The 24,566-nt window shown below is 53.2% G+C and overlaps 1 protein-coding gene across 1 annotated transcript; it reads right to left on the bottom strand.

Moving 5' to 3' along the window:
• Positions 1 to 3,272: 3,272 nt before the first annotated feature.
• On the bottom strand, positions 3,273 to 23,461 carry SCNN1A (sodium channel epithelial 1 subunit alpha). The gene is made up of 12 exons (XM_060113021.1): positions 23,088 to 23,461; positions 15,108 to 15,375; positions 14,139 to 14,326; positions 8,709 to 8,812; positions 8,163 to 8,326; positions 7,622 to 7,720; positions 7,286 to 7,403; positions 4,699 to 4,777; positions 4,504 to 4,561; positions 4,320 to 4,375; positions 4,081 to 4,156; positions 3,273 to 3,653 (listed from the first exon to the last, which is right to left on the bottom strand). The coding sequence occupies exons 1-12, from the start codon at positions 23,441 to 23,443 to the stop codon at positions 3,273 to 3,275; spliced, it is 1,947 nt and encodes a 648-aa protein (XP_059969004.1). The 5' UTR covers positions 23,444 to 23,461.
• Positions 23,462 to 24,566: the final 1,105 nt, after the last annotated feature.

Here is a 24,566-nt window from a genome sequence, read left to right on the forward strand (position 1 = left end):
AAAAAGATGGTGAGAGGTGCTTGGGTCTAGGGATATGAACGCTAACCAGTCTCTTGGAGGAGGTGAGAGTATGAGCATAATCCCTCCAGGGGAAGAAGAAATCATGGCGAGGGAGACAATGGGAGAGATGGAGAAATAGGACAGGGGCAAACTAGGATTGGCTGTTAGGGCTCATGAAACAAAGGGTCAAAAGTATAAAGAGGGCTTCCCTGGTGGCGCAGTGGTTGAGAGTCCGCCTGCCGATGCGGGGGACGCGGGTTTGTGCCCCGGTCCAGGAAGATCCCACATGCCGCGGAGCGGCTGGGCCCGTGAGCCATGGCCGCTGAGCCTGCGCGTCCGGAGCCTGTGCTCCGCAACGGGAGAGGCCACAGCAGTGAGAGGCCCACGTACCGCAAAAAAAAAGTGTATAAAGAGCTTGAGATAACAGAGTCCCATCTCTCCATCACGTGTCACACACACACTCACACACACGGGCCCCACAGTAGCAGAGTCATCAAAAGGGCACTGAACTCTCAGTCAGGGTGACATGGGTTCTAGCCCCTGACATTCCAGCCCCATGTGTCACAGGAAAACAGGCTGAGTCACAGAAGACCTGGCTTCCAATCTGGTTCTGTAAGAATCAGGAACTTGGGCAAGTCACTTCACCTGGTAAGCTCAGTAAGAACGGGAGGCAACTGGAACTCTCTTCTCTACCAGTCTGATCAACCTGGGACAGAGAAACTAGGAGCACCTCTCCTGGATGTGCTAATTTTGGATAACTACTCATACGATGCAAGTGTGCAGATTACTGCCAATTTCAATAAACACTCTAGAAAAACACATGCCCTGTATTACTGGTACCTGCCCTAGTCCCCTCTCGGCCCCTGTAACGGGCACCCGTTTGCTTTTAAAACCCACTTTATCTTGAATCATGTCAGACAAATACATTAATATAAGTTTTTATGGAATTTGTGATGCCTTGAATAATGGTCAGAAGGTGCATGTCTTTGTGTGTTGGTGAAGAAGGAAATAAACTATTTTTAAAGCTAAAAAAACAAACAAGCCACCCTAGTGTCCAGGAGTAACACAAAGATGAGGGATGGAGGAGAGAAGGAAACAGCTCAAGGTGGACATGCTTTTGGCAGGAGAAACTCCAGCGCAGGCTGGGGGAGAAGGGGAAGGACGGGGAGTGTGGTTGATTGCTGTCATCCACAATAGCTCCAGCTTTGCCCGGCAGGTCCTGCCCACGCAGCCAGGGGAGACGGAGCCAGGGAGGGCTGGGGCAGGACTGACGTTAGGCTGTGGCCAGAGAGCACAGGAGCAGGCTGAACCTGAGGGCTCTGAGAGGAAACCGTTGTGACACCAGCATTTTCCCCTCATCATCTTGAGTCCAGGAAAGGGAAGTCAGGAGTCATCACATCACTTCCTCGTCACGACCTTTCCTACCTTCCCGCTCCCTCCGCCATCCCCCCCACCTTTCCCAAGATTCACGTGGCTCCTCAGGACAGGGAGATTACAATTGAGGGGAGTAAGGCCAAGGCAGCAGGGGAAGTGGTCCCAAAGAGGACGAGGAAGGCTGCCTTCTGAGTTCCAGATCTGATGCTGGAATGGGGGAAGGAAGTGGGGGTCTGGAAACCAGGGCTCCATTCAGACATCTCTCCATTTCTCCTTTGTTAAAATAAAAGCTGGAAAGATCCCCAGTGCTGCTCTCTGTGATGACGTGAGAGTGAGAATATACAGGCTTTGAGGTTCCTAGGAACCTGGCCTGGTTCTCAGACTCCTCCACCACTACCGGGCAGTTGCTGGGGAGGCAGGCAGGTGAGGACGCTGCAGATGAGGCAGATGAGGACGAGGATGTTGCAGCTGCGTGGTGAGTGGTACTCAGCGAATGGACAGGAGGATTACAGACGGTGGTAACCAAGGTTGGGAAGGAAAGGAGGTTCAGGCCGTGGACAGGGGCACATCATCCCAAGAACTGCACAGCAGGTCTCCTGACGGAAGGGCACCTGTCTTCACCTCCCACCTGAACATGGTGATGGGCACGTAGCAGCTCAGCAATGGCCATGGAGAAACTAACAAGACAGTTTGTCTCTCCTAAGGCCCCTGAAGAATGGTCATTTCCGTAGTGCAGCCAGGGGTATGGGAGACCGTCCCTTCCCCCAAGCCGGGACCTCCCAGGTGCTTGGACAGTGACCCAGGACTTGCATCCGCTCCCTGACCCTTTCATGGTGCCCCCATCCAGCTCTCCAGACATTCTTTATGCAACAACATTTATTAAGTACCTGCCTACTTGCTCCAAGCAGGATACTGGGCTAGACCCTGAGGATCCATGAATGAACAAGACTCAATCCTGACCACAACAAGCTCAGTCTAGTTGGGGACGCAGACACAAATAAACAGGAAAGTAAAATGCAGCATCTGCACCTCCATGGATGTTATGGTGTGCTATGGGAGCCCACAGGATAGGGAAGTGGTCACGTCTGGGCAAGACAAGCTGGGGCAGAAGCCTGCACAGAAGTAATGGTATCTGAGCAGGAGTCTAAAGGATGCATAGGAGTTCTCCAGCAGGTGGTGGGAGAAGCTTCCAGGCTAAGGAAACAGCTTGAGCAAATACACAGAGTTCCAAAGGACAGGGATGCAGGGCAGAGGCGCTGGGGTGTGGCTCCGAGGGGGGCATGGGGTCGTGAGGCTGGAAGAGTCCTGGGACTCTGACTGGGAATGGCCAAGCCTTTACTACACTGGACTGTTCCAGCCCCTGCCCTGGGAGTCAGGGAAAGGAAATTGCCTAGCAACTAAGCAAGGGGGCTTTCGGGTGGGGTTCCCCACCCAAGTTCAAGAAGAGGAGCCAACGTCTGTGGCCCTGGAAAGCAGCGTGGAGGGCCATTCTGGGGCTGAAGCCAGTCATGTTTGAGGAGGAAACCGTGCATGCCTTTGTGTGCCCTTGTTTGTGTTTTGTTCTGGTTCTCAGTTGTTTCCTAGGAAAGTTCTTTGTCAAAGATCCAAGTTTGGCTTGGCTGATCCAAGGGAAAAGAGGACTTGTCTGCACTCGGGTGGGGAAACCAGAGTGTTCTTGAGGCAGGACCAGCGGGTACAGGGCAGGAACCGAGGCCATGCTGGCTGTGATTCTGCAGACAATTTCCTCAGGCCCCTCTCCAGCCCGCTTCCCTGCCCCACGGCACAGGCAGCCGGGCAGCTCTGAGACGCAGCCCCAAACATTCTCTAATCCTGCCAAGGCTGGTCCCCTCCCACCGAGGGAAGAGCCTGCCTTGGGGAGGGGACACCGTCCTTCCCTCTCAGGGCTCCCCCGGAGTGTGGGCAGAGGAGCTGGCCTCCGTGGAGCCTGATAGAGCCAGGCGGGGGCCCAGGGTGGCATAGGCAGGTGGAGGGGCTGACAAGGCCAGGGAGGTGGCCGGGCCCGGCGGGGATGAGGATGGGGACGCGGGGTGGGGGCAGAAACGGGAGGGGAGGGAGGAGGCTGGAGTGGAGGCCACCTCCTGGGATCCCCTGCCCCCTCGGCCTGGAGACCAGTATTGACTTTGGAACCTCCGGAGCAGCATGAGGAACGTGATGGCCAGGAGGTCAAAGATGAGCTCAGCCATCTCCACCACGGACAGCACGGAGGAGCCGAACCACAGGCTCCACTGGCTCCCCAGGTTGGACAGGAGGGTGACCATCTGTAAGGGGGAGAGGCACACTGACCACTCAGCAGAGGAACCCTGCCCTCCTGCTCGTAGGCCCTCGGCCAGCCCGCTCAGCCTCTCCTGGTCCCTGCGCCCCTGGCCTTGGCTCCCCTCCCCTGGGAGCACATGGCCACTGGTTGGTTTCTTCCAGGGAAAGCTGAGAACCAGGCCACGATGGGGACGGCTGAAACCCAGACCTGTCTCAGGGGCCTTCTCCCCATCGTCCGGCACCCCCTGCCCCAGAGACTTCACCCCCAGCGAGCATCCTTCTTCCAACCTTCTAATCCTCACCCTTGCCCTATCCCCTTTCCACCTTCGAGGCCCAAACCCTCCGGCCCACAGAGGCCATCCCTTGTGTTTACAGACAGCCACCCCACTAAGATGCCCAAGAGAATCCCAGCCGCAGCGAGGCGGGACGCACCGTGACAGAGGGAGACTCCGAGTTGGTTTTGTAGTTCAGCTCCTTGAAGAAGATGTTGAGTTTGGCAACCCCATCTCTTTGGCGTTGGGGAGAGGGTGGGAAGAAACGGCAGGGGGTTAACTTCTCTGCCCGCTCGAAAACACCCTCCTCCAATCAACCGTATCAATGATCCCTCTTCCCAGGTCTGTCTTCCCTCGAAAACATTCCTTTCCCAGGGCCGGAACCAGGATAGGACTGACCTCTTGTTCTTTGTGGTGTAATTGTTCTGTCGGGACAGCATCCGGAAGACCCAGTCCTGGGAAAGGATTGGGGTGTCAGTGGGATCACCCCAGAGTCTTCAGGCTTACAGGGATGGGGTGGGGTCATACACAACCATAAACATATGCCCAGAAGACCACAATGTTACACACACACACACTTTACCTGGGATGTCACCGAGGGCCATCGTGAGTAACCGGCAGAGAGCTTGTAGGTGGTCACCCTGGGGATGGAGAAGGCGCTCAGTGATGAGGGGTGAGGCTCTCCCACTCAAAGCTGGGCTGAGGACCCTGTATTCTACCCAGCCGAGCGGCCAGCTGCCCAACCTGCGCTCCGGGGTGGGGGTGGGGGGATGCTCACCTGCATGGCTTCCGGCACTTGGTGAAACAGCCCAGGCGGTCTGAGGAGAAGGCGTCCTGGAGCTTATAGTAGCAGTAGCCTGTGGGTGCAAAGACGTGCTCAGTTCCCTAGGCCCCCTCAGCCTTCTCCACCCCACACCCAAGAGGTCTCCCAAGATCCCTGGCGCCCACTTCACAAGAGTATTACGTAGCGTTACAGTGACGCCTCCTGAGTGGCGGCACCAGGAAATGTTGAAGAAATTAAGCTAAGTCCAATAAAAAATAAAATCAACCAGGGTACACCTCTGCAAAGATGCACAGGATATGGACAGACATTTAAAAGTCAAAGAAGGAAATGGGAACAATTTTAGTGTAAGAATAATGAGACACAGCGAGATACCCCTTCACACCCACTAGGATGGCTACAGTGGAAAAAGACAATAACAAGTGTTGGTGAGGATGTGGAGAAACTGGAACTCATCACTGCTGGGAATGTAAAATGGTACCACTATCGTGGAAAACAGTCTGGCGGTTCCTCCAAAGGTTAAACATAGAACTTCTCTATGCACCAGCAATTCCACACCCAAGAGAATTGAAAACTCAACACAAAACTTGTACACAAATGTGCACAGCAGCATTATTCACAGTAGCCCCAAAATGGAAACAACCCAAAGGTCCATCAACTGATGAATGGATAAACAAGATGTGGTCCATCCGTACAATGAATATTATTCAGCCATAAAAAGGAATGCAGTACTGATATATGCTACAAAGTAGATGAACCTTGAAAACATTATGCTAATGAAAAGAAGCCAACCACAAAGGATCACATATTGTGATATAAGAAATGTCCAACACAGGCAAATCTTATGGTAGATAGAAAGTAGATTAGTGGTTATGAGGGGCGTGGGATGGTAGGGGCAGGGAGAGAGCCTGTGGTCGCAGGGAAAGGGGAGATGGAGAGGGCTAATGGGTACATAGTTTCTTTTGGGAGTGATGAAAAGTTTCTAAATTGATTGTGATGATTGATACACAGCTCTATGTGCTAAAAAATGAAAGTAGACTAAAGTTCCACTGTACACTTTCACTGGGTGAGTTATCCGGGAAATGAATTACCTCAGAAAAGCTGTTACCAAGAAAAAAAAAAAATGGGACCACGAATTCGCCCTTCCCCGCTATTTCCCAAGTTCTAAGTCAGGTTATTTTGTCATTCTTGCTACTTTTAGTCACCGGTCTCTTCTTCATTTCTGACCCAAATCTCTCTGTCTACCACGGTTTATATTATTAATTACATAATTAATCTTTAATTAGGAAGAGTGGGAAGCAGCTAGGCCCTTTTCTCTGGGAGTAAGCCATCCTCAGGAAACTCAACAGACTGTGTTTTCAGCCAAGTTCCTCTCCCTCACCCTCACAGCTTCTCAGCAAGCAGCAATGTTATTTTTCTCTCGAAGACCTTTTTCAAATTCACAACCACTTAGCCATCACTGTTTGGGGGTCGGGGGAGCAGGGGGCAGAGTCCCTGCTCTGTGTGTCCTGGGACATCGCGTCTTCCCTCGGGAACCTCAGCTTGTTCATCTGAGAAAGAAGCCCGTCAGGCCAGACGCCCTCTGAGCTTCCCTCCAGCTCTGATGCGCTGTGATTCTCTAAGGCCAGAGGGCCAGGAATCGGAAGGCCGGAAGGCCGACTGCAGAGCACAGGCAGGGGGAAAGCTGAGTGCAGCAGAGCCAGGAAAGAAAGTAGGGAGAAAGGTGAACACAGCAGAGAGCCAAGACAGAAGCCGCACGCAACTCTAGGGTCTGCTGTGCCCCTGCCATGTCCCCTCGGAGGGGTCAGCTGTGCCAGGTAAGGGCACGTGCACAGGGAAGCCCGCCCTCTATCTTCTAGTCTCTTGGGGATTTTCTTTCTCTCTAAGCATAGCTTCTCTGCTGAATAACTCAGCTGTAGGAAAAAGGAAAAGGGATTGGTCGGCTCCTAGACCAGGGTCAGGAGGAGAATCTAGTGCCCTCCAGATTCTTTTGATTGTGCCCTCCTGTAGGTAAAACATTCATCCATAAGCCATTCCAATCTATGCATTGGGTTTCTAAATGACATACCCACTCCTACTGCACTGATACATTATGTACATTATAAAACGTACATAAAATGGAGGATGCTAGGGCATGAGGCGGATGCACATAACTTCTAGTATTTTCTTCCTGCCCCCAGTGCTGCCTTGCCAGTGCCCAGCACCGGCCTGGCCGGTGCCCTGGGGAGTGAGCCGGGAAGCTACAGTCAGGACGCTGACCCTGGGGGAGATCTTCTTCAGGTGCTCTTCCTTCCTTTTTTGCTGCGAGTTGTTTTTAAATGGGGCCATCCCGTTACAGACGCACAGAAGCCAAAACAGACAGACAGAGAACCTGTGAGGGAGGAACAGAGATAGAGGAGAGAGACAGAGATTGAGAGGAAAACAGAGAGGGGTAGCATCTAAGGGCCGGAACACAAGAGTGGGCAGGAGAACCTGCCGGAGACCGTGGGAGCCAGAAGCCACAGCCAGGGCACTGAGGGTGCAGAGCTCCTGGGATTGTCCTGGGCTCGAGTGGGGTGTGGGGCCGGGCCTCCCGCAGTCTCACCCCAGGAAGTATGCTTCCTGTAGTCACAGAACTCCGCACCCCTGTGCGGCGGGTAGAAGATGTAGGCACAGCCACACTCCCTGACCATGTTCACCTGGAAGCAGGAATGGATACACACCTGCAGGAGGGGAGGATGAAGGGGGAGGGGGTCAGGCCTGCCCTCCCCGACGCAGCTCCAGACGGCAGGGGAGGGGAGCACAGACCAGTCCCTGCAATGCGCCTCCATCCCTCTCTCCACCCGGCCCCATCACCCATCATCACACGCCCCCTGTGGCTTTGGCTGACCTGCACTGCAGGCCTGGGAGACGGTCACCATAGAAACAGGCTGAGCCTCACCTGCTGCGTGTACTTGGTACCGTAAAGGTTCTCCACTGGGACATCGCTGCCATTCTTGGTGCAGTCGCCATAGTCACCCCCAAGTCTGTCCATGGTTTCCTGCGAATGCAGAGACAGGGAGAAGTCAGAGGTCAGAGGTCAGAGGTCAGAGCTCTGGTGGTCAAGGCCTCTTCCTGGCCTCTGTCTTCCCTCAGTCCCAGGCTGTATGTCCTACCTCACCTCCTCTCCTATCTGCCTCACCACTTCAAAACACATGCCCAGGACTACTTCCAAGGACACGGCCCGGAGCATCCCCTGGAACCCCAAGCATGCCCCGCACCCCTTCTCGGTGCTCTCGCCCGAGGTTCACCCCCCGAGATCCCTAGTTCCTAACGCCCACTCGACCGGGCCCCTCACCCCTGATTTCTGCTCCTGAAGACCTCCACGCGCTCGAGGCTCGCCCTGCACGACCTCTTTAGGTCCCCTGGCTGTCACCCCCCAGGCCGTCTCCCCATCCTTCATCTGAGGCTCCCTTCCCAGGCCTCCCAGTCAGCCTCCTTGCCTTGCTCATGCTGATGGAGGTCTCCATACCAGGCCGCAGGTTAAAGCCTCCATCATCCATAAAGGCAGGCTCATCCTGCCCGTGTACCATCACCCTGGCCCCGGTCACCGTGGACAGCAGCGGGATGAAGTCATTCTGCTCTGTACGCAGCGTCAGGGACAGACCTGGGGGGTGCGGAGGGAACAGAGTGAGGGGGTTCTGGGAGAAGCATCTGGGGGTGGAAACCCACCCGCCCACCCTGCCTAGTCTCTAAGCCTCCAAGGGCAGCAAGTTCAGGAAGACCTGCAAATGGATTTGGCAAACCCTGAGCTGGGTTCGGGGTTGGGGTGAGGGGGAGCGGAAGGCAGGACTGGGACAGGATCCCTGCCACACCTGCAATGCCCCACGTGATGCCCACGTGGGAGAAAAAACAAAGAGGATTTTCCAGGCTACAGATGGGCATGCTGCAGTGAGGCCCCGAGCATCACTAGGACACAGGCTCAAGGTGGGTAAATGTGGGTGCACAGGGCGGGGGAGGGGTTGGGGCTGAGGTCAGGGATGGCGCACCGTTGTTGACCCCAGGCATGGAGGACATCCAGAGGTTGGAGCTGTTCTTGTCATTGAAAGTGTAGCAGTTCCCGTACATCGGGTGGTGGAAGCGGGAGTAATTCCTATGCAGGAGAGAGAGAGAGGGGTCAGAGGGGAAAGTGCAGGGGGTCAGGGAGAGCAAGACTTTCAGAGCCCTTTGTTTCCTGTTCACCTACTATGTGCCAACACAGTGCTGGGAGCCTTGCCCACAAGCCCTCAGTCACTCCACTGGGCATCATCCCTACTTCACAGAAGAGGAAGCACAGGCTCGGAGAGATTGAGTAGCTGCCCAAGGTCACACAAGCAGCAAGGATGAGATGGGACATGAACCCAGATCAGCTACCTTCTAGCCCAGGCTCCTTCCACCCTACTTCCACCCAGGCTCCCTCCCTTCCACCCTACAGTGAGGCCAACTGACCTCACTGGCCTTGTGACCCTCCCGTCACTGTGCTGCATTATGAACTCCTGCAGCATCCCTAGCTTCTCACATGTCTAACTCTTCGTTCCCCATTTGGATTATAATCTCCTTGAGGACAGGAGCCACATCTCATTCATGTCCGAATCATCTCTAGGGTAATGGTGTGGTTCTTGGTACACTGGAGATATAGGAGATCATTAGCAACTAGCTGACAAATGAACGGGAGGGAAGGGGGGTCTTGGGGGAAGAGAGTGAGACCAGTGAGCACAAAGCTTCAAGGAGGAAGGTCAGATCCGAGGGCGGGAACGGGGGCCTCTCACATCAGCATGCCTCCCACTGGTAGGTCCAAAGCTGGGCTGGGACAGGCTTGGGAACAGAGAGAAAGGAATCTCAGATTTGTGTTGCAATAGGAACACAATTTGACACCAAATCACAGGTCCCCCAACAGGGAGGCTGTGCGGGGCTGCAGCCAGAGCCCACGCGGGAACAGAGGGGATCTGTGTTCTAACTACCCTGCCTTCTGGGAGCCAGTGAGGGGAGCAGGGAGAAGAGGGGGATGAGGCTTTGGGCCGAGAGAGGCAGAGGAGGAAGGAAGAGAAGTAGGAGAGGGAAGAAGGCTGGACGGAGATCAGGAGCGGGGCGCTGGCTGTACGGCCCTGAGCAGCCATTTTTCCCTAAGCTTACTCTCCTCATCTGTAAAACGAGGAGATGGAACTAGATGATCTGGAATGCTCCATCGGCCTTGAAGAGCAAAGGCGCAGGGGTGTGAAGTACTGGTGCACATTCTGGGAAGGGCTAGGAAGTCAGCATTTCCAGAACAAAGGCTTCCCTCGGGGAGGGAGGAAGGAAGAAGCGGCCAGTCCTGCAAGGCCTGTGAGCCCTGCTCAGAGGAGAGGGACAGGGACAGTGTGGCAGATGCACAGCAGGGGGTGTTTGCAGCAGGTGGAATCAACAGAGCAGACAGAGCACCATGGATCATTCTTAAACTCACAGAGCTTAGTTTAAACACTAAAAAGTGACATGAGATCCATGACACAATGCCATGGATGTCCACAGTACATACGCACGTGGTAAAAACACATACAAAGAGAAACACATTACGAGAATATATATATGAGAAGCAGTATAACGTGATGGTGAAGAGCACAGACTCCAGAACAAAACAACGTGCACTTGAATCCTAGCTCTAACACGTGTTAGCTGGAGGACCAGCCCAGGTACTTGATCTCTCTCTGCTGCAGTTTCCTCATCTGTAAAATGGGGATAATCATACTACTTACTTCACAGGGATACTGGGAGGATTAAATTACACTCAGAACGGCTTAGCACTCAGTAAGAGCTATATAAATTTGCTATTAAGAGTAGAGGGATTCAGGGACTTCCCTGGTGGCACAGTAGTTAAGAATCCGCCTGCCAAGGCAGGGGACACGGGTTCGAGCCCTGGTCCGGGAAGATCCCACATGCCGCGGAGCAACTAAGTCCGTGCGCCACAACTACTGAGCCTGCGCTCCAGAGTCTGCGAGCCACAACTACTGAGGCTGCGTGCCACAATTACTGAAGCCCATGCGCCTAGAGCCCGTGCTCCGCAGCAAGAGAAGCCACCACAGTGAGAAACCCGCGCGCCGCAACAAAGAGTAGTCCCCGCTCGCCACAACTAGAGAAAGCCTGCGCGCAGCAACGAAGACCCAACACAGCCAAAAATTAAATAAATTAATTTTAAAAAAAGAGTATAGGGATTCGTTAAGACATCTAAAGTCAAAAGGACAGATATAACAAGGGGAGGCTGGGGAGAATTTGCAACCCTCACACACTGCTGATGAGAATGTAAAACAGCGCAGCTACTTGGAAAACAGTCTGACAATTCCTCTAAATGTTAAATACAGAATTACTATGTGACCCAGTAATTCCACTCCTAGGTATCTACCTAAGAGAAATGAAAATATACATCCATACAAAAACGTGCACAAGAATGCTCATAGCAGCATTATTCATAATAGCCAAAAAGTGAAAGCAACCCAAACGTCCATCCACTGAAGAAGAGATAAACAAAATGTGGCTTATGCATACAATGGAAAACTATTTAGTCAGAAAAAAGGCAGGAACTGGGGGGATTCCCTGGCAGTCCAGTGGTTAGGGCTACATGCTTCCACTGCAGGGGGCACCAGTTTGATTCCTGGTTGGTGAACCAAGATCCCACATGCCTCCCAAGACGTGGCCAAAAAAAGAAAAGAGGCATGAATTACTGATACACACTGCAAATGGATGAACCTTGAAAACAGGATGCGAAGTGAAAGAAGCCGGTCACAGGGGACCACACATTGTGTGATTCCATTTATATGAAATGTCCCCAGTAGGCAATCCATAGAGATAGAAAGTAGATTAGTGGTTGCCAAGGCTTGTAGGAGGGGAAAGAACAGGGAGTCAGGAAAATATTCTATAATTAGACAGTGGTAATAGTTGCACAGTTCTGTGAATATACTAAAAACAAATGAATTGTAGCCATTAAAAGGGTGAATTTTGTGGTATGTGAATTATATCTCAATAAAGCTGCGTTTTTTTATACTTATTTTTTCTTTTAATATTTGTTTATTTATTTTTTGGCTGTGCCGGGCCTTAGTTGCAGCACACAGGATCTTTGTTGCGGCATGTGGGAGCATTAGTTGTGGCATGCATGCGAGATCTAGTTGCCTGACCAGGGATTGAACCCGGGCCCCCTGCATTGGGAGCGTAGAGTCTTAGCCACAGGACCATTGGGGAAGTCCCATACTTATTATTTTTTTCGTGTGTGTGGTACGCGGGCCTCTCACTGTTGTGGCCTCTCCCGTTGCGGAGCACAGGCTCCAGATGCGCAGGCTCAGCGGCCATGGCTCACGGGCCTAGCCGCTCCGCGGCATGTGGGATCCTCCCGGACCGGGGCACGAACCCGTGTCCCCTGCATCGGCAGGCGGACTCGCAACCACTGCGCCACCAGGGAAGCCCCACTTATTTTTTTTATTTAGGCTGCGCTGGGTCTTAGTTGTGGCTCGCAGGATCTTTTAGTTGCGTTGTGCCTGTGGGATCTAGTTCCCCAACCAGGGATTGAACCCGGGCCCCCTGCATTGGGCGCGCGGAGTCTTACCCACTGGACCACCAGAGAAGTCCCTCAATAAAGCTGTTATTAAAGAAAAGATTATAGAGAGAGGGGAAAAGGTGTTGGATACGGGGGCGGGGAGGACTGAGAAAGCCATGATAAAGAGCTTGAACTCAATTCCGAAGGCCAGAGAGACACTGAAGGATTTTAACCAGGCCTGACTGGAATAGTTAAGCACAGTGAAGTGCAAGCAGGACCCTGAAGTATTAAAGCTTCCTGCGGTCGCAGAATAAAGGGAGGATTGAGAGGCAGAGTGACAAATTAGGAAGGTTATAATAATCCTGGTGAGAAGTGATGAAGCTCTGAACTGAGGAAGCGACCTAAGCGTCAAGACTGAGATGAACGAAGGACTTTCCATTGATGGGGGGGCAGCAGCCTGGGGCAGGCAAAGTGAGAGGGTGACGGAGCAAGTCGGTGGCAGGTGTGGGCTGACCCAGGCTCAGGTGCTGGTCTCACTTCCCCAGTGGCAGCTTCTGTCCTCAAACAAACACAGAAACAAGAGACAAGAACAAAGGTGTGCGCTGGGCAGAGTGTGTGCTCCAGGTGAGGGGTGGCGGCAGAAGCAGGTGACACCTGGCCCTAGTGACAAAAAAGGGCAGGGGTCCCTGTAGAGTGGAGACGCTGCCTCAACACCCTTCCTCAGCCAGGCAGAGGCAGGGAGATGGTGCCTGAACACCGAGGAATAGGGAGGGGAAGCCGGGGGTAGGAGGGGCCGGAGGTTACAGAAGGGGACCTCCCTTTACCCCTAGCCTCTCCCAGCCCTCAGAGGGCTGGCAGCTGCCATGACCTCTTTGCAAGGACATTATGACAGGAGATGTGACTGAAAGAACGCCTGGTGGGCAGTGCAGTAGAGTGGGGAGGACCCTTGGCTCGGGCTGGCCTGGTGGCCTAGGGCAAGTCACTTCATCTGTGTGAGTGTCATTTCACAGGAGTAATGAGACCCACCACACTGCAGTGTGTAAAGTGCCCTCAACTCGTCATCTCTTGCACTTGGAGATAGATGTTATCATCATCTTCATCACTTAAGAAAAAATGCCAAGGGACTTCCCTGGCAGTCTAGTGGTTAAGACTCTGAACTTCCACTGTGGGGGGCGTGGGTTCAATCCTTGGTCAGTGAACTAAGATCCATCATGCTGCATGGTGTGCCCCCCAAAAAAAAGAAAGAAAAAAAAAAAAAGAAGAAGAAAAAGAAAGAAAAAGTGCCAAAAGGGCAAGGATTTTTCTTCTTCTTCTTCTTCTTTGATGTATCCCAAATGCCTACCACAGTGACTGGCATGTAGCCCAGACAGTCAAAAATATTTGTTCAATGAATATTGAATGAATCTCATTTCCTCCACTTTACAAAGAAATAGGCTCCGAAGAGTGATGTGAAATGCTCAGAATCACCTGGCCTGGAAGAAACAGAGCCAGAGCAGGAACTGGGGGTTAGTCCCCGACTCAGGCCATGCTGTGTCCACTATAGCACTACTGCCGCGTGATCTGAGCAAGCGGGCCAGGGGACCAGATGACCTTCCAGGCACGCTGGAGTTTGATGCTAGTGAGAAAGAGGCCTTAGAAAAATGGAGAACCGTGCTTCCAGCCCTTGGTTTCTCAAAGCCGGACCTCAACCCCAGCCTTCCCAGGGCATCCATTTGAGGCTGCTTCACTCAGACCCAGCCCTGCAGGGAGCAGGAGAAATCCTGCAGGACAATTCCTGGGGCAGAGGTTTGGACCTGAAGTCAATGCTTCTCCCTCCTCCCCACCCGCAGGCATTTATTTAGTCAACCAGCATTCCGGGGTGCTGGCCATGCTGGGCCTCAGGCTGGCGCAGGGAAGGAGACCGCGTCGGGAGCACGAAGCCAGGCCGCAGGAACAGACTCACGCCTCATTGCAGGAGAACTGGTTGAAGCGGCAAGCGAAGATGAATTTGCCCAGCGCTTCCTCCTCCAGCAATGGAGAGTCCCGCCGTCTGGATAGAATGTTGATGTAGTGGAAGCGGTACCACTCCCTCACGGCATCCACCCCTGATGAGTACCTCTGGTAGAAGCAGTCCGATTTGTTCTGGTTGCACTAGACACAGAGACCAGAGAGTCAGAGGACCAGCAGCAAGGGTAAGCAGGACGGGGCCAAGGTCAAGGGATGGATAGTCTGGGGTCCTGAAGACGGATAGACAGGGGTGGGGAGCCAGGAGTGGGAAGAAACAGAAGCCGTGAGAAGAGTGGACCCGGAGAGCAGGGGATTAATGGAGGAGACTGGGAGCTGCACACACCTCGGGGTCATTTATGCAGCCTCCGAGGAGGGTGGAACAAGGATTCTTCTCCCCATTTCACAGATGGGAAGACTGAGGAATCAAGTGGTTCGTCCCAGCAGCAGAGCGGGGACTGGAACCCCGGTCTCCGGGTACCACGCTCCGCTCTCACTAAAGGGGCCTCTCTTTCTTCTCTCTGCTTCTCTCCCATTTATTTTTAAAGTTTCCTTGTTACTGTCTCCCTATTCTCTGTCTTAGGCCGGCGGAGCGCCAGTGCCCCATCACACTGGAGGGTCCCAACTGAGTCCCACTGGGGGGGATTGGTATTGAGAAAGCGCATTTTCCACAGTAGATCTGACTTCCCGCCCCATAAACGCTCCCACAGGCCCCCAGCAAGGAGCCTCCACAAGCTGGAGCCCAGAAAGATGCCATTTAATTTTATTTTTCAAACCATATTTAAGTATTTAACTTATTTATTTTTCCAGTAAGCGGACTGGGTCCGCCTTGTGCCACTGGCAGCAGAGGCGGGTAGGAAAAGGGAGCGGAGCGGAGTCCCGGGCTCTGGCTGCACCAGAGGGGCGGGGCGAGTGGGCGGGGCCTTACCAGTCGGAAGCCGACGTTCCAGTCCTTCCTGTTCACCGGCGGGTTATTTTCCTCCAGGCTGGAGCCGGATCGGCGGACTCTGCTGGAGTCGTGGGGCGGAGCCGGGACCGGCAGGCGCTGCAGGGGGTGTGGCAGGGACTCCCGCAGGTCGCGGCGGCCGCGGGCGTGGGCCACGAGGGTGTTGGAGGAGTTGTACTTGTACAGGTCGAAGAGCGTCTGCTCTGTGATTTGGTCCAGCTCCTCCAGCACCCCTTTAATTTCCGTGTACCTGGGAGGGGCGATGGCAAAGGGTCGCACCAGGAGGCGGCGGCCTCGCGACAATCCCCGGCCCCCCTGGGCCTCAGTTTCCCTGTCTGTAACCGGAGAGGTCGGTTCATCCCGGAGAAGCCTGCGGGGAATAGCTCTGGGGTCTCCCAGGCTATCTCGGGGGCGAGGGGGCGTGCAGACAGGTGTGTCCGTGGAATAATAGGAGGCGACAGTGAGCTCCGGCGGTGACGGCATTTATTGCCGCATGTTTATCGTGAGGGAGGGGCGGGAGGCGCTCTCCTCCCACCTAGCCCTGGCCTGGAAGGGAACCCGGAACTCGTCTGCCCCTTCCCAGGGCGGGAGCGGGGTGGGCGGGCTGGGCCCAGACACTCCAGGGACCCGCGGTGCGCGCGCCATCCCGCCCCATTCCTCCGCCCCTTCCCGCCCCGGCGAGGGTGGCTTTTGGGTCCGTCTGCCACCTGACACTTTCTAAATCTGGGGTTCTCAACTGCACTTCTAGAATCTTCCAAGGAACTTAAAAAATGCCAATGCCAATACTGCATACGCCGCGCCCCCTCCCGCCTACCATACACCAGAGGAGACTCAGTTTTAGAGTTTCGGGTGGGGCCCAAACACTTCAAGTTAAGCACCGTCCAGTATAAATCCTCACATTCCTTCTTCTCAATACAAGGCCTATATTCTGCATCACGAAAGTCCAGAGTAGCAGGGCCTTAGGGATAGAATCTACCAAAACAAAACAAACACCTAGAACACCTAGAAATTAAACGAGGTTGCAAGACACAAAGCCAATGTACAAAAATTAATTGTATTTCTACAAACTAGCAACAAATATTTGGAAAATGAAATCAAATACAACACCATATTAAACAGCATAAACAACATCAAACACTGGGAATAAATCTAATGAAAGAAGTGCAAGACCTGTACACTGAAAATCCTGCTGAAACAAACCACCAAGACCAAAATAAAAGGAGTTGCAGATGTTCATGGATCAGAAAATCATGAGGGGGACTTCCCTGGTGGCTCAGTGGTTAAGAATCCGCCTGCCACTGCAGGGGACACGGGTTCGAGCCCTGGTCCGAGAAGATCCCACATGCCACGGAGCAGCTAAGCCCGTGCGCCACAACTACTGAGCCCACGCTCAGAGCCTGCAAGCCACAACTACTGAGCCCACGTGCCACAACTAGTGAAGCCCGCGTGCCTAGAGCCTGTGCTCCGCAACAAGAGAAGCCACAGCAATGAGAAACCCACACACCCCAAAGAAGAGTAGCCACCACACGCCACAACTAGAGAAAGCCCGCGTGTGGCAACGAAGACCCAACACAGCCAAAAATAAATAAATAAGTAAGTAAATATTTTAAAAAGAAAAGAAGGAAAAAGAAACTCATGAGGTCTCCCAGATTGCTTTCTAGATTCAACTCAAGTGTCTATCAAAATTTCAGCAGACATTTTGGAAGAAATTCACAGGCTGATTCTAAGATTGATATGGAAATGCAAAGACCCTAGAATGACCAAAACAATTTTGGAAAAGAAGAGCCAAGTTAGAGGACTTACTCTACCTGAGTTTAAGACTATAAAGCCACAGTAATCAAAACAGTGTAGTGCTAATGTAAGGATAAATGAAAGATCAATGGCACAGAATAGAGTCCAGAAATATAATCACAGATATATGGTCAGCTGATTTTTGACCAAAGCACCAGTTCAACTCAATGGCGAAAATAATTTTTTTTTTTTGCGGTACGCGGGCCTCTCACCGTTGTGGCCTCTCCCGTTGTGGAGCATAGGCTCCGGACACGCAGGCTCAGCGGCCATGGCTCACGGGCCCAGCCGCTCCGCGGCATGTGGGATCTTCCCGGACCGGGGCACGAACCCATGTCCCCTGCATCGGCAGGCAGACACTCAACCACTGTGCCACCAGGGAAGCCCGAAAATAATTTTTTTAAATAGATGGTGCTGGAACAACTGGATACTGTATGAAAAATAAAGAAAGAAAGAAAAAAAAAAGAACCCCAACCTCTACCTTAGTCCATATACAAAAATTAAGTCAAGCTGAATCATAGACCTAAACAAAAAATTCAGAACCATAAAGACTATAGAAGAAGATATAGAAGAGATCTTCATGACCTTGGGTAGGCAAAATTCCTTGGAATAAAGAATATCTAGGGACTTCCCTGGTGGCACAGTGGATAGGACTCCTCGCTCCCAATGCATCAGGCCTGGATTCCATCCCTGGTCAGGGAACTAGATCCCACATGTATGCCACAACTAAGGAGCCCACGTGCCGCGACTAAGACCCGGTGCAACCAAATAAATATTTTAAAAAATATACCTAAAGAAGAAATCCTGAAATATAAAAACTTCTTATGAATCAACAAGAAAGACAAATTGTTTTAAAAATGAACCCCCCAAATATACAAATGGTCAATAAACACATGAAAAGGTGCTCAAGATAATTAGTCCTCAAGTAAATGCAAATCAAATCCATAATGAGGTACCATTTAACATCCATTAGGCTAAAAGTAAGAGACTGACAACATCAAGTGTTGGTGAGAATGTGGAGCATCTGGAATTGTTGCTGGTGGGAGTTTAAAATGGTACCACCAGTTTGGAGGACAGTTTGGTAGTTTCTTATAAAGTTAAATCTACATCTACCTTATAACCCTCTGGATATTTCTCCCAGTTCCACTTCTAGCTATTTGCCCAAGAGCAACGAAAACATAAAGACTTGTATGTGAATGTTCATAGCAGCTTCATTCATAACAGTCAAAAAGCTTGAAAGAACCCACATGTCCATCAACACTGCTCAGCAGTAAAAAGGGACTGATACAGATAAAAAACAAACAAACAAAAAACCACATGAAAGAATTTCAGAAACATGAAGCTGAGCAAAATAAGCTAGACACACATACAAGAAAATTCATAGTGTGTGATTCCATTTATATGAAGTCTAAGAACAGAAAAAACTAATTGATGGTGACAGAAGTCAGAAGATGATAGTGGGAGAGGGAAAGGAATTGACTGCAAAGGGTCACCAGCTAATGGAAATGTTCAATATCTTGACTGCCAAGCCTCAAAGGGCACCTAAGATTTGTGCATTTTACTGTATGTAAATTTGCCTCAATTAAAGAAAAAGTGAACCATCAGTGCAGGGCTTCAATCACCAGAGTCAGATTGGTGGGACCGAGTGGGGCCCAAACAAGGTAGTTTTTACGAGAGTCCCAGGAGGTTCTAGTGTGCAGCCCCAACAATCACTGCCTAGTCCCTGTCCTCACAGTCCTCCTCCACTATCTCCCTCATAAAAGTCTAGCCGGCTGTCCCTCATCCTCTCATAAGAGAAAATGTAGCTCAGGTGGAAGGTGTGTGTTTGACATTCTGAGATTTTTTTGTTACTGGTCATTAAAAGAACAGCAGTAGGGGCTTCCCTGCTGGCGCAGTGGTTGAAAGTCCGCCTGCCAATGCAGGGGACACGGGTTCGTGCCCCGGTCCGGGAAGATCCCACATGCCGCGGAGCGGCTGGGCCCGTGAGCCATGGCCGCTGAGCCTGTGCGTCCGGAGCCTGTGCTCCGCAACGGGAGAGGCCACAACAGTGAGAGGCCCGCGTACCACAAAAAAAAAAAAAAAAAAAAAAGAACAGCAGTAAAAGGAAACGTTACTGGAACTGAGATCTAATCAGCTTTCCATGCTCATTGCCTAGCCTCACCACTTTCTAGATGGTTAGCCTGGGAGAAGTTACTTTGGAGAAGTTACTTTATCTTCTCTGTGCTTCTGTTTCATCATCTGTAAAATGGGAGTACCTGCTGCATAGCGTGGTTATAAGGATTAAATGAGTTAATATATCAAAAGTACTGAGGAGAATACCTGGCAGAGTGGGTACTGTATAACTGCGGCTGTTGTTTTTATTGTCATGACTGTTCTTTAATGCGAACGATAATAGTAACCTATTGTTGAAGCAGAGAAAGCTGAGGAGACAGAGGAGTGCTGCCTGCCACTCACCTGCCCTGTGACTTTGTGGTCTTAACAAAAGCGGAGCCTAAGACCAGATTCCAATTCTGACTCATCCACCTAGCAGCTGGGTGACCTTTGCAAAGCCTTTAGGGTCTCAGAGCCTCCATCTTCTCCTCTGACTCTGAGCTGGCTGACAGTTCCCTCCTTATCTAGCAAGCTTGTGATGAAGATCAGATCGCGATAGTGGACTTGGCACACTGCAGCACAGTCGTGTGCACCTGAACTGTTGGCCATCGGGCAAAGAAGAAGATGTCTTTAGAGTTTCTCCAAAGAGACAGAACCAGGACCGGAGGGTAGAAGTGACGGTGAGGTAAGCTGCAGCTTTACCTAAGGAAGAACTTTCCAGCAACAGCTGCTACAGGGGTTTAGTAAGGTTCCTGACGTGAAGGAGTCCATCCCTGGGAGGGGGTTGGGAGAGTGTCAGGTCTAAGAGTCTGGGCTTTCTGTCCCTGCCAGGCCTTCCAATGCAGAGCCTGCTTTCCAGATCCTGTGGGAGTGCAGGGTCGGCTCAGAGCCTTCCCCTACCTCAATGCAGCTCTTTGGGGCACTGCCCATCTCCTCACTGCCATGCCCCCTGCTCTGCCATCTCTGGGAAGGAAGATTCCATGACCTTCTTTGCTGTCTAAGAATGCCAAGCTCTTCCTTAGAATCGGCCTCCATCCCTCCGAGGACTGGATGAAAAATATGTTCTTGGGCTTTGTTTGCCATGGATGTGGATATGTCTGGCCCTGTCTCTGGGGTGAAGAAAGCCCTTTGTTAACCAGAAAGGAGGGGGTTGCTGTAGCTGACCTTTGACATTGGATTCTCAGCACCTCCTTGCTTAGCATGAAGGTCTTCAGCCTTGTCCCCTTCTCTGGCAGTTATAGAACAGCCCAGAGCCACGCTCCCCCTTCTTCCTCCCCCTCTGCTGGCCACGCCCAGCTGCCTGCAGGGGGGCATCTGGTCACCATTTCCACCTCCTCCCTGCTTCCCCTGTCCAAGTCACCCATCTTGCCTCTGCCTCTAGTACCCATGCCAGCCAGCAGCGTGGGTCACACTCAGGCTACCACCCACCCCCACAGGGCTGCATCAACCTGTCCACCCTTCCCTGCCTCTCTCCTGGAGCAGGAGCCAATAGCCTGGATCCTTCCCTCCTCCCTCCTCCCTCCTCCCTCTGGACTCCTGCTGCTCTTCCCCACAGACTCCCACCAGCCCCCCAACCCTGGATGCCTTTGCCTGGCCCCTCCTTAAAGTGCAATGGGAGAAAGAGCTTTGAGATCAAACACACTTGGTTTGTGACGCAGCTGCTGACCTAGGATGCACTGGCTCCTATGTCAGGGGAGGGAGGGGGGCCGTATTTTTGAATCTCAGTTTCCCCACCGGTTCCCTGTGTGAACTTGGGCAAGTTACGTAACCTCGCTGGGCCTCAGTTTCCTCAGCTATAAAATGGGAGTAATACTGGTATCTACCTTAGAGGTCTGTTGTGAAGATTAAATCATTTAATTAATAGAAAATTTTCATTTGTTTGTACTATAAAGTACTGTATTAAGTACTGTATGTGTTAGCCATTATCGTTGTTAATTTTTTTATTATGTGCTGTTTGACCCTGCTCAGTTACTTCACCTCCACTTCCTCATCTGCAAACATGGAAATAATAAGGCCCATCTCCACGGCCTTGTCAGGATTAACTGAGGTAGTGCTTATAAAGCACCCAGTGCAGGATCAAGCACGTAGTAGGCATTCAATACCCTTGCCCGGCTTTGAGGAGCCTTTCCGGACTCCCCTGCCTTCCAGGGTGCTGTGTTCTCTCCCCACTAAGTCGTGCAGGAGGGATATTGTTCCTGTGTGGACACCTGCTTCCCAGCCTGCAGGCCTCAGAGGCTGGGGCTCTGGTTTTCATTCCCTGGGGGCTTTTTCCACTACTGTTCAGGGCCCTGCTCCCTGCAGCACCTTGGAGAATACGCAGGCCTCAACAGACTCACCCCTGCCCTGTCCGTCTCTCACCCACACCTTTCAACCACAAGCATTTTATTGAGAGCCTAGTCCTCACGCCTGCCTGCCTGCCCTCCCCTCCGCCACTGCCCCAGGGGATGAGGGTGGGGGAAGAGGAGGGAAAGATGAGGGCAGAGGAGCACGAGGTTGGGAAGAAGAGAAGCAAAGTCCCAGGGGCCAGGGGAAGAGAAAGAAGGCTGAGAAGGGGGATAAAACAAGCTCAGGGAGGAGATGGGAACATCTGAGCGGAGATTCCATTTATTCCACGGTCACATGTTGGGCGTTAAGAAGAGGCAGGGTTTGTGATTTGTGATCAGGCAAACAGGGTGAGTCACAGCGGAGTCACTGTCTCTGTGACCTTGTGCCTTATCTCTCTTTGCCTCAGTTTCCTCAAGTGTAAAACAGGGATGGTAACAGTACCTGCCTCGTAGGATGGTTGGGAGAATTAAAGGAGATGCCTGTGGGGTACTTAGCTGTGTCTGGTGCGTGAGAGAGCTTCTTAGTAACTGGCCTCTTACCCTGGACCCTATAAGGGGGTTAATCAGTGAAATGGCCCGGCAATGTTTCTCCGTAGGACAGGAGGTCCCAACCCTTACTAGCTCATGACACACCTTCGGACACAACAGAATAGGCCACCCCCAATGTGTGACCAATCCCAGTCACCCACAATCGCACGCACACCCTGTCTGTGTGCTCACACACACGTGCACTCGTAAATCTTACACTCCTCTCCTTGAAGACAGAGATTATACCTCACAATTTTTATTGTACTTATCACAGTGAGCTGAAGTTATTTGTTTATATGCCTGTCTCTTCCATCTTATCTTTCAAATACCTAGCAGAGTACTGGCCCTCGGCAACAACTGCAGGAATTATTGGTGAACCCATTTGCCGGGTGCCTAGCCCCGTGTCTGGCCTGCCTCGGGTGTCCCAAGGTGTGGCAGGACTGAATGAATACACAGAAAATGTGGGTGTGTGTAAACACCCAGCCCTGCCCTCCTGTCTTCTCTATGGTCACCTCCACACCCTCTGGCTTCCGACCGAAAATTGGCAAAGAACAGTGATGAAACCCAAAACTTCAGGACACACCCAAGTACGTAAAAGTCAGTCACCTGGGCAGGTGGACTGTACAGCCCAGCAGGGTCACCTGAGCCTCTGGGGGAACAGCCTGACCAGGGCTGTCCTGTTCTCCTGGCTCTGTGACTCTCCACGCCCCCGCCTCCGGCTCACAGAATGCTTTGCCACCACCCGCCACTTTGCTTTCTCCAGAACAAAGCCCCCTGCTCAACCAAGACCACCATACCAGGGCCCAGCCCCTGCCAGCTGCCACCGCCCATCCCACCTCCCCTGCCATGGCCCCACCGCAGAACCTCCACCAGATTCATCGCCTGACGCGGAGGAGGGCCTGATCCCTACCCTGCCCTTCTGGAGTTCTCAGCATCTTGACCTCATCAGCACTCCCCTCCCGCTTGTGGGAGGATGAAGGGCTGGAGGAGGAAGTTGTCGGTGCCCCAAGCCTGCTCTGGAGAAGCCCCGGGCACTAGGAAGGCGTCACTGGGCAGAGCGAAGGCCAGCCCGTCAGGTCGGGGGCTCCCTATCCTGCGCAAAGGGAGCTCTGCCTCGGGACAGGAGTGTCGTCGCCCACCTCTGGCTCTGAGCATCTGCCCGCCCAGTGGGCACCCCTGTACCCCCTGAAACCCCCTCCCAGGCTCGGGGAAGCAGCGGAAGGAGACCGACCTGTAGGGGTTGAGGGTGCAGACGGTGACGGCGGGGAAGACGAGCTTCTCCGAGTTGAGGTTGATGTTGAGGCTGACGGGGTAGCTGAAGTACTCTCCGAAGAGCAGGCCGAACTGCCAGTACATCATGCCAAACGTGCAGAGCCAGAGCACGGCCCAGAAGGCCGTCTTCATGCGGTTGTGCTGCGAGCACACCAGGCGGATCGCGCCGTGGATGGTGGTATTGTTGCAGAAGAACTGGAAGAGCTCCCGGTAGGAGTGGTGGAACTCCAGCAGGGCCTCCTCCTCGTCCGTGGACGGCGGGGGGGACGCAGGTTCGGGGCCCGGCTCAGGCTCCTCGCGCTTGTCTCCCTTCATGAGCCCTTGGGTGGGTCGGGGAGGACGAGAGGCGGACTGAGTCCTGGGCTCTGGGTGCCTCCATCCTCATCTCGGGGCCACGCCCTCAGCCCACCCTCAGCCCACCTTCTCCCCTCTTACCCGCACCCCTCCCCGGGAGCCAGCTGACCTGCGGCAGTCGGGGCCAGAAGAGCTGGAGCTCCCCGGGAGTGACCTCCCTGCTTCCCTGAGAAGGCCACCGTTTGGTTTCTGTCCTGGAGTCTCCCCTTCTGTCTCCACTGCAGTCTCTGCCCTGCTGGTCTTCTTCCTCCAGCACCTGTGTCTGAGGCTCTCTCTGTCTCTGTCCCTGTCTCTGCCTCTGCTGCTTCTCTTTGGGTGTCTCTCGGCTCACTTCCTTGCCCGGCTCCTCTCCGTGCGCCGCCAGCCTCTCTGATCCTGCCCCTCTTCCTTTTCCTCCCCTCCCTCCGGTCTCTGGCCCTGACCTCGGGCCTGACTCCCTCCCGGCCCCGGGGACTGCAGGGCTCCAAGAGGCCTGGGCTGCCTGCAGTTCCCCACTCCCGGGTTGTGGCTGGACTGGGACTGGTTCCTTTCCAGTTGGATCTGGCAGCTCGGCCTCTCCTCCCCCTCACCTGACAGGTGCAGCCTGCCCGCCCGCCAGGGATTGAAGTGGCAGAAGCCTCATTAGCATCTCAATTAAAGGTGAGCCGGGCAGGGGGAGGGGCATAGGAGGAGTCGGAGCTGAGAGCGCTGCGGCGGGAGGAGGGCGCCTGAGGGCAGGTGACCGGGCGCACAGGGACAGGGAAGGCGAGAGGTGGCGGGAGAAGCGTCGGGGCCTAGGAGGGGCAGGGAGACCAGGAGACAGAATGGCAGGGGAGGGTCAGAGGTCTTGAACCAGGAGAAGGACCCTGAACACAAAGCCGGGAGGGCAAAGCATGGGAAAAAGGACAAGTTAGGACGAGTGAGACTAAGGTGGGGAGACCAGGAGGACAGGGAAGGCAGGAGAAGGGAGGTGGATGGACCAGGCGAGGGTGAAGGACCGGAGGGAGAGATCGAGGAGAGGCAGAGAAGGGGGGTGAGGAGGAGGGAGCCGGCCCCAAAGGAGCCCCTCCCCTGAAGGAGAGCAGGAGGGCCCCCCTGCGTGGGC

The sequence above is a fragment of the Mesoplodon densirostris genome, chromosome 11, assembly GCF_025265405.1.
Source record: "Mesoplodon densirostris isolate mMesDen1 chromosome 11, mMesDen1 primary haplotype, whole genome shotgun sequence".
NCBI classification, from domain to species: Eukaryota; Metazoa; Chordata; class Mammalia; order Artiodactyla; family Ziphiidae; genus Mesoplodon; species Mesoplodon densirostris.

Coding starts and splice junctions, on each gene's coding strand:
- SCNN1A (XM_060113021.1), bottom strand. CDS start 23,443: ATGAAGGGAGACAAGCGCGAGGAGCCTGAGCCGGGCCCCGAACCTGCG. Junction 8,327..8,708: donor CATGCCTGGGGTCAACAACG/GTGCGCCATCCC, acceptor CGCACCCCCCAG/GTCTGTCCCTGACGCTGCGT. Junction 7,721..8,162: donor CCTCCATCAGCATGAGCAAG/GCAAGGAGGCTG, acceptor CTGCATTCGCAG/GAAACCATGGACAGACTTGG.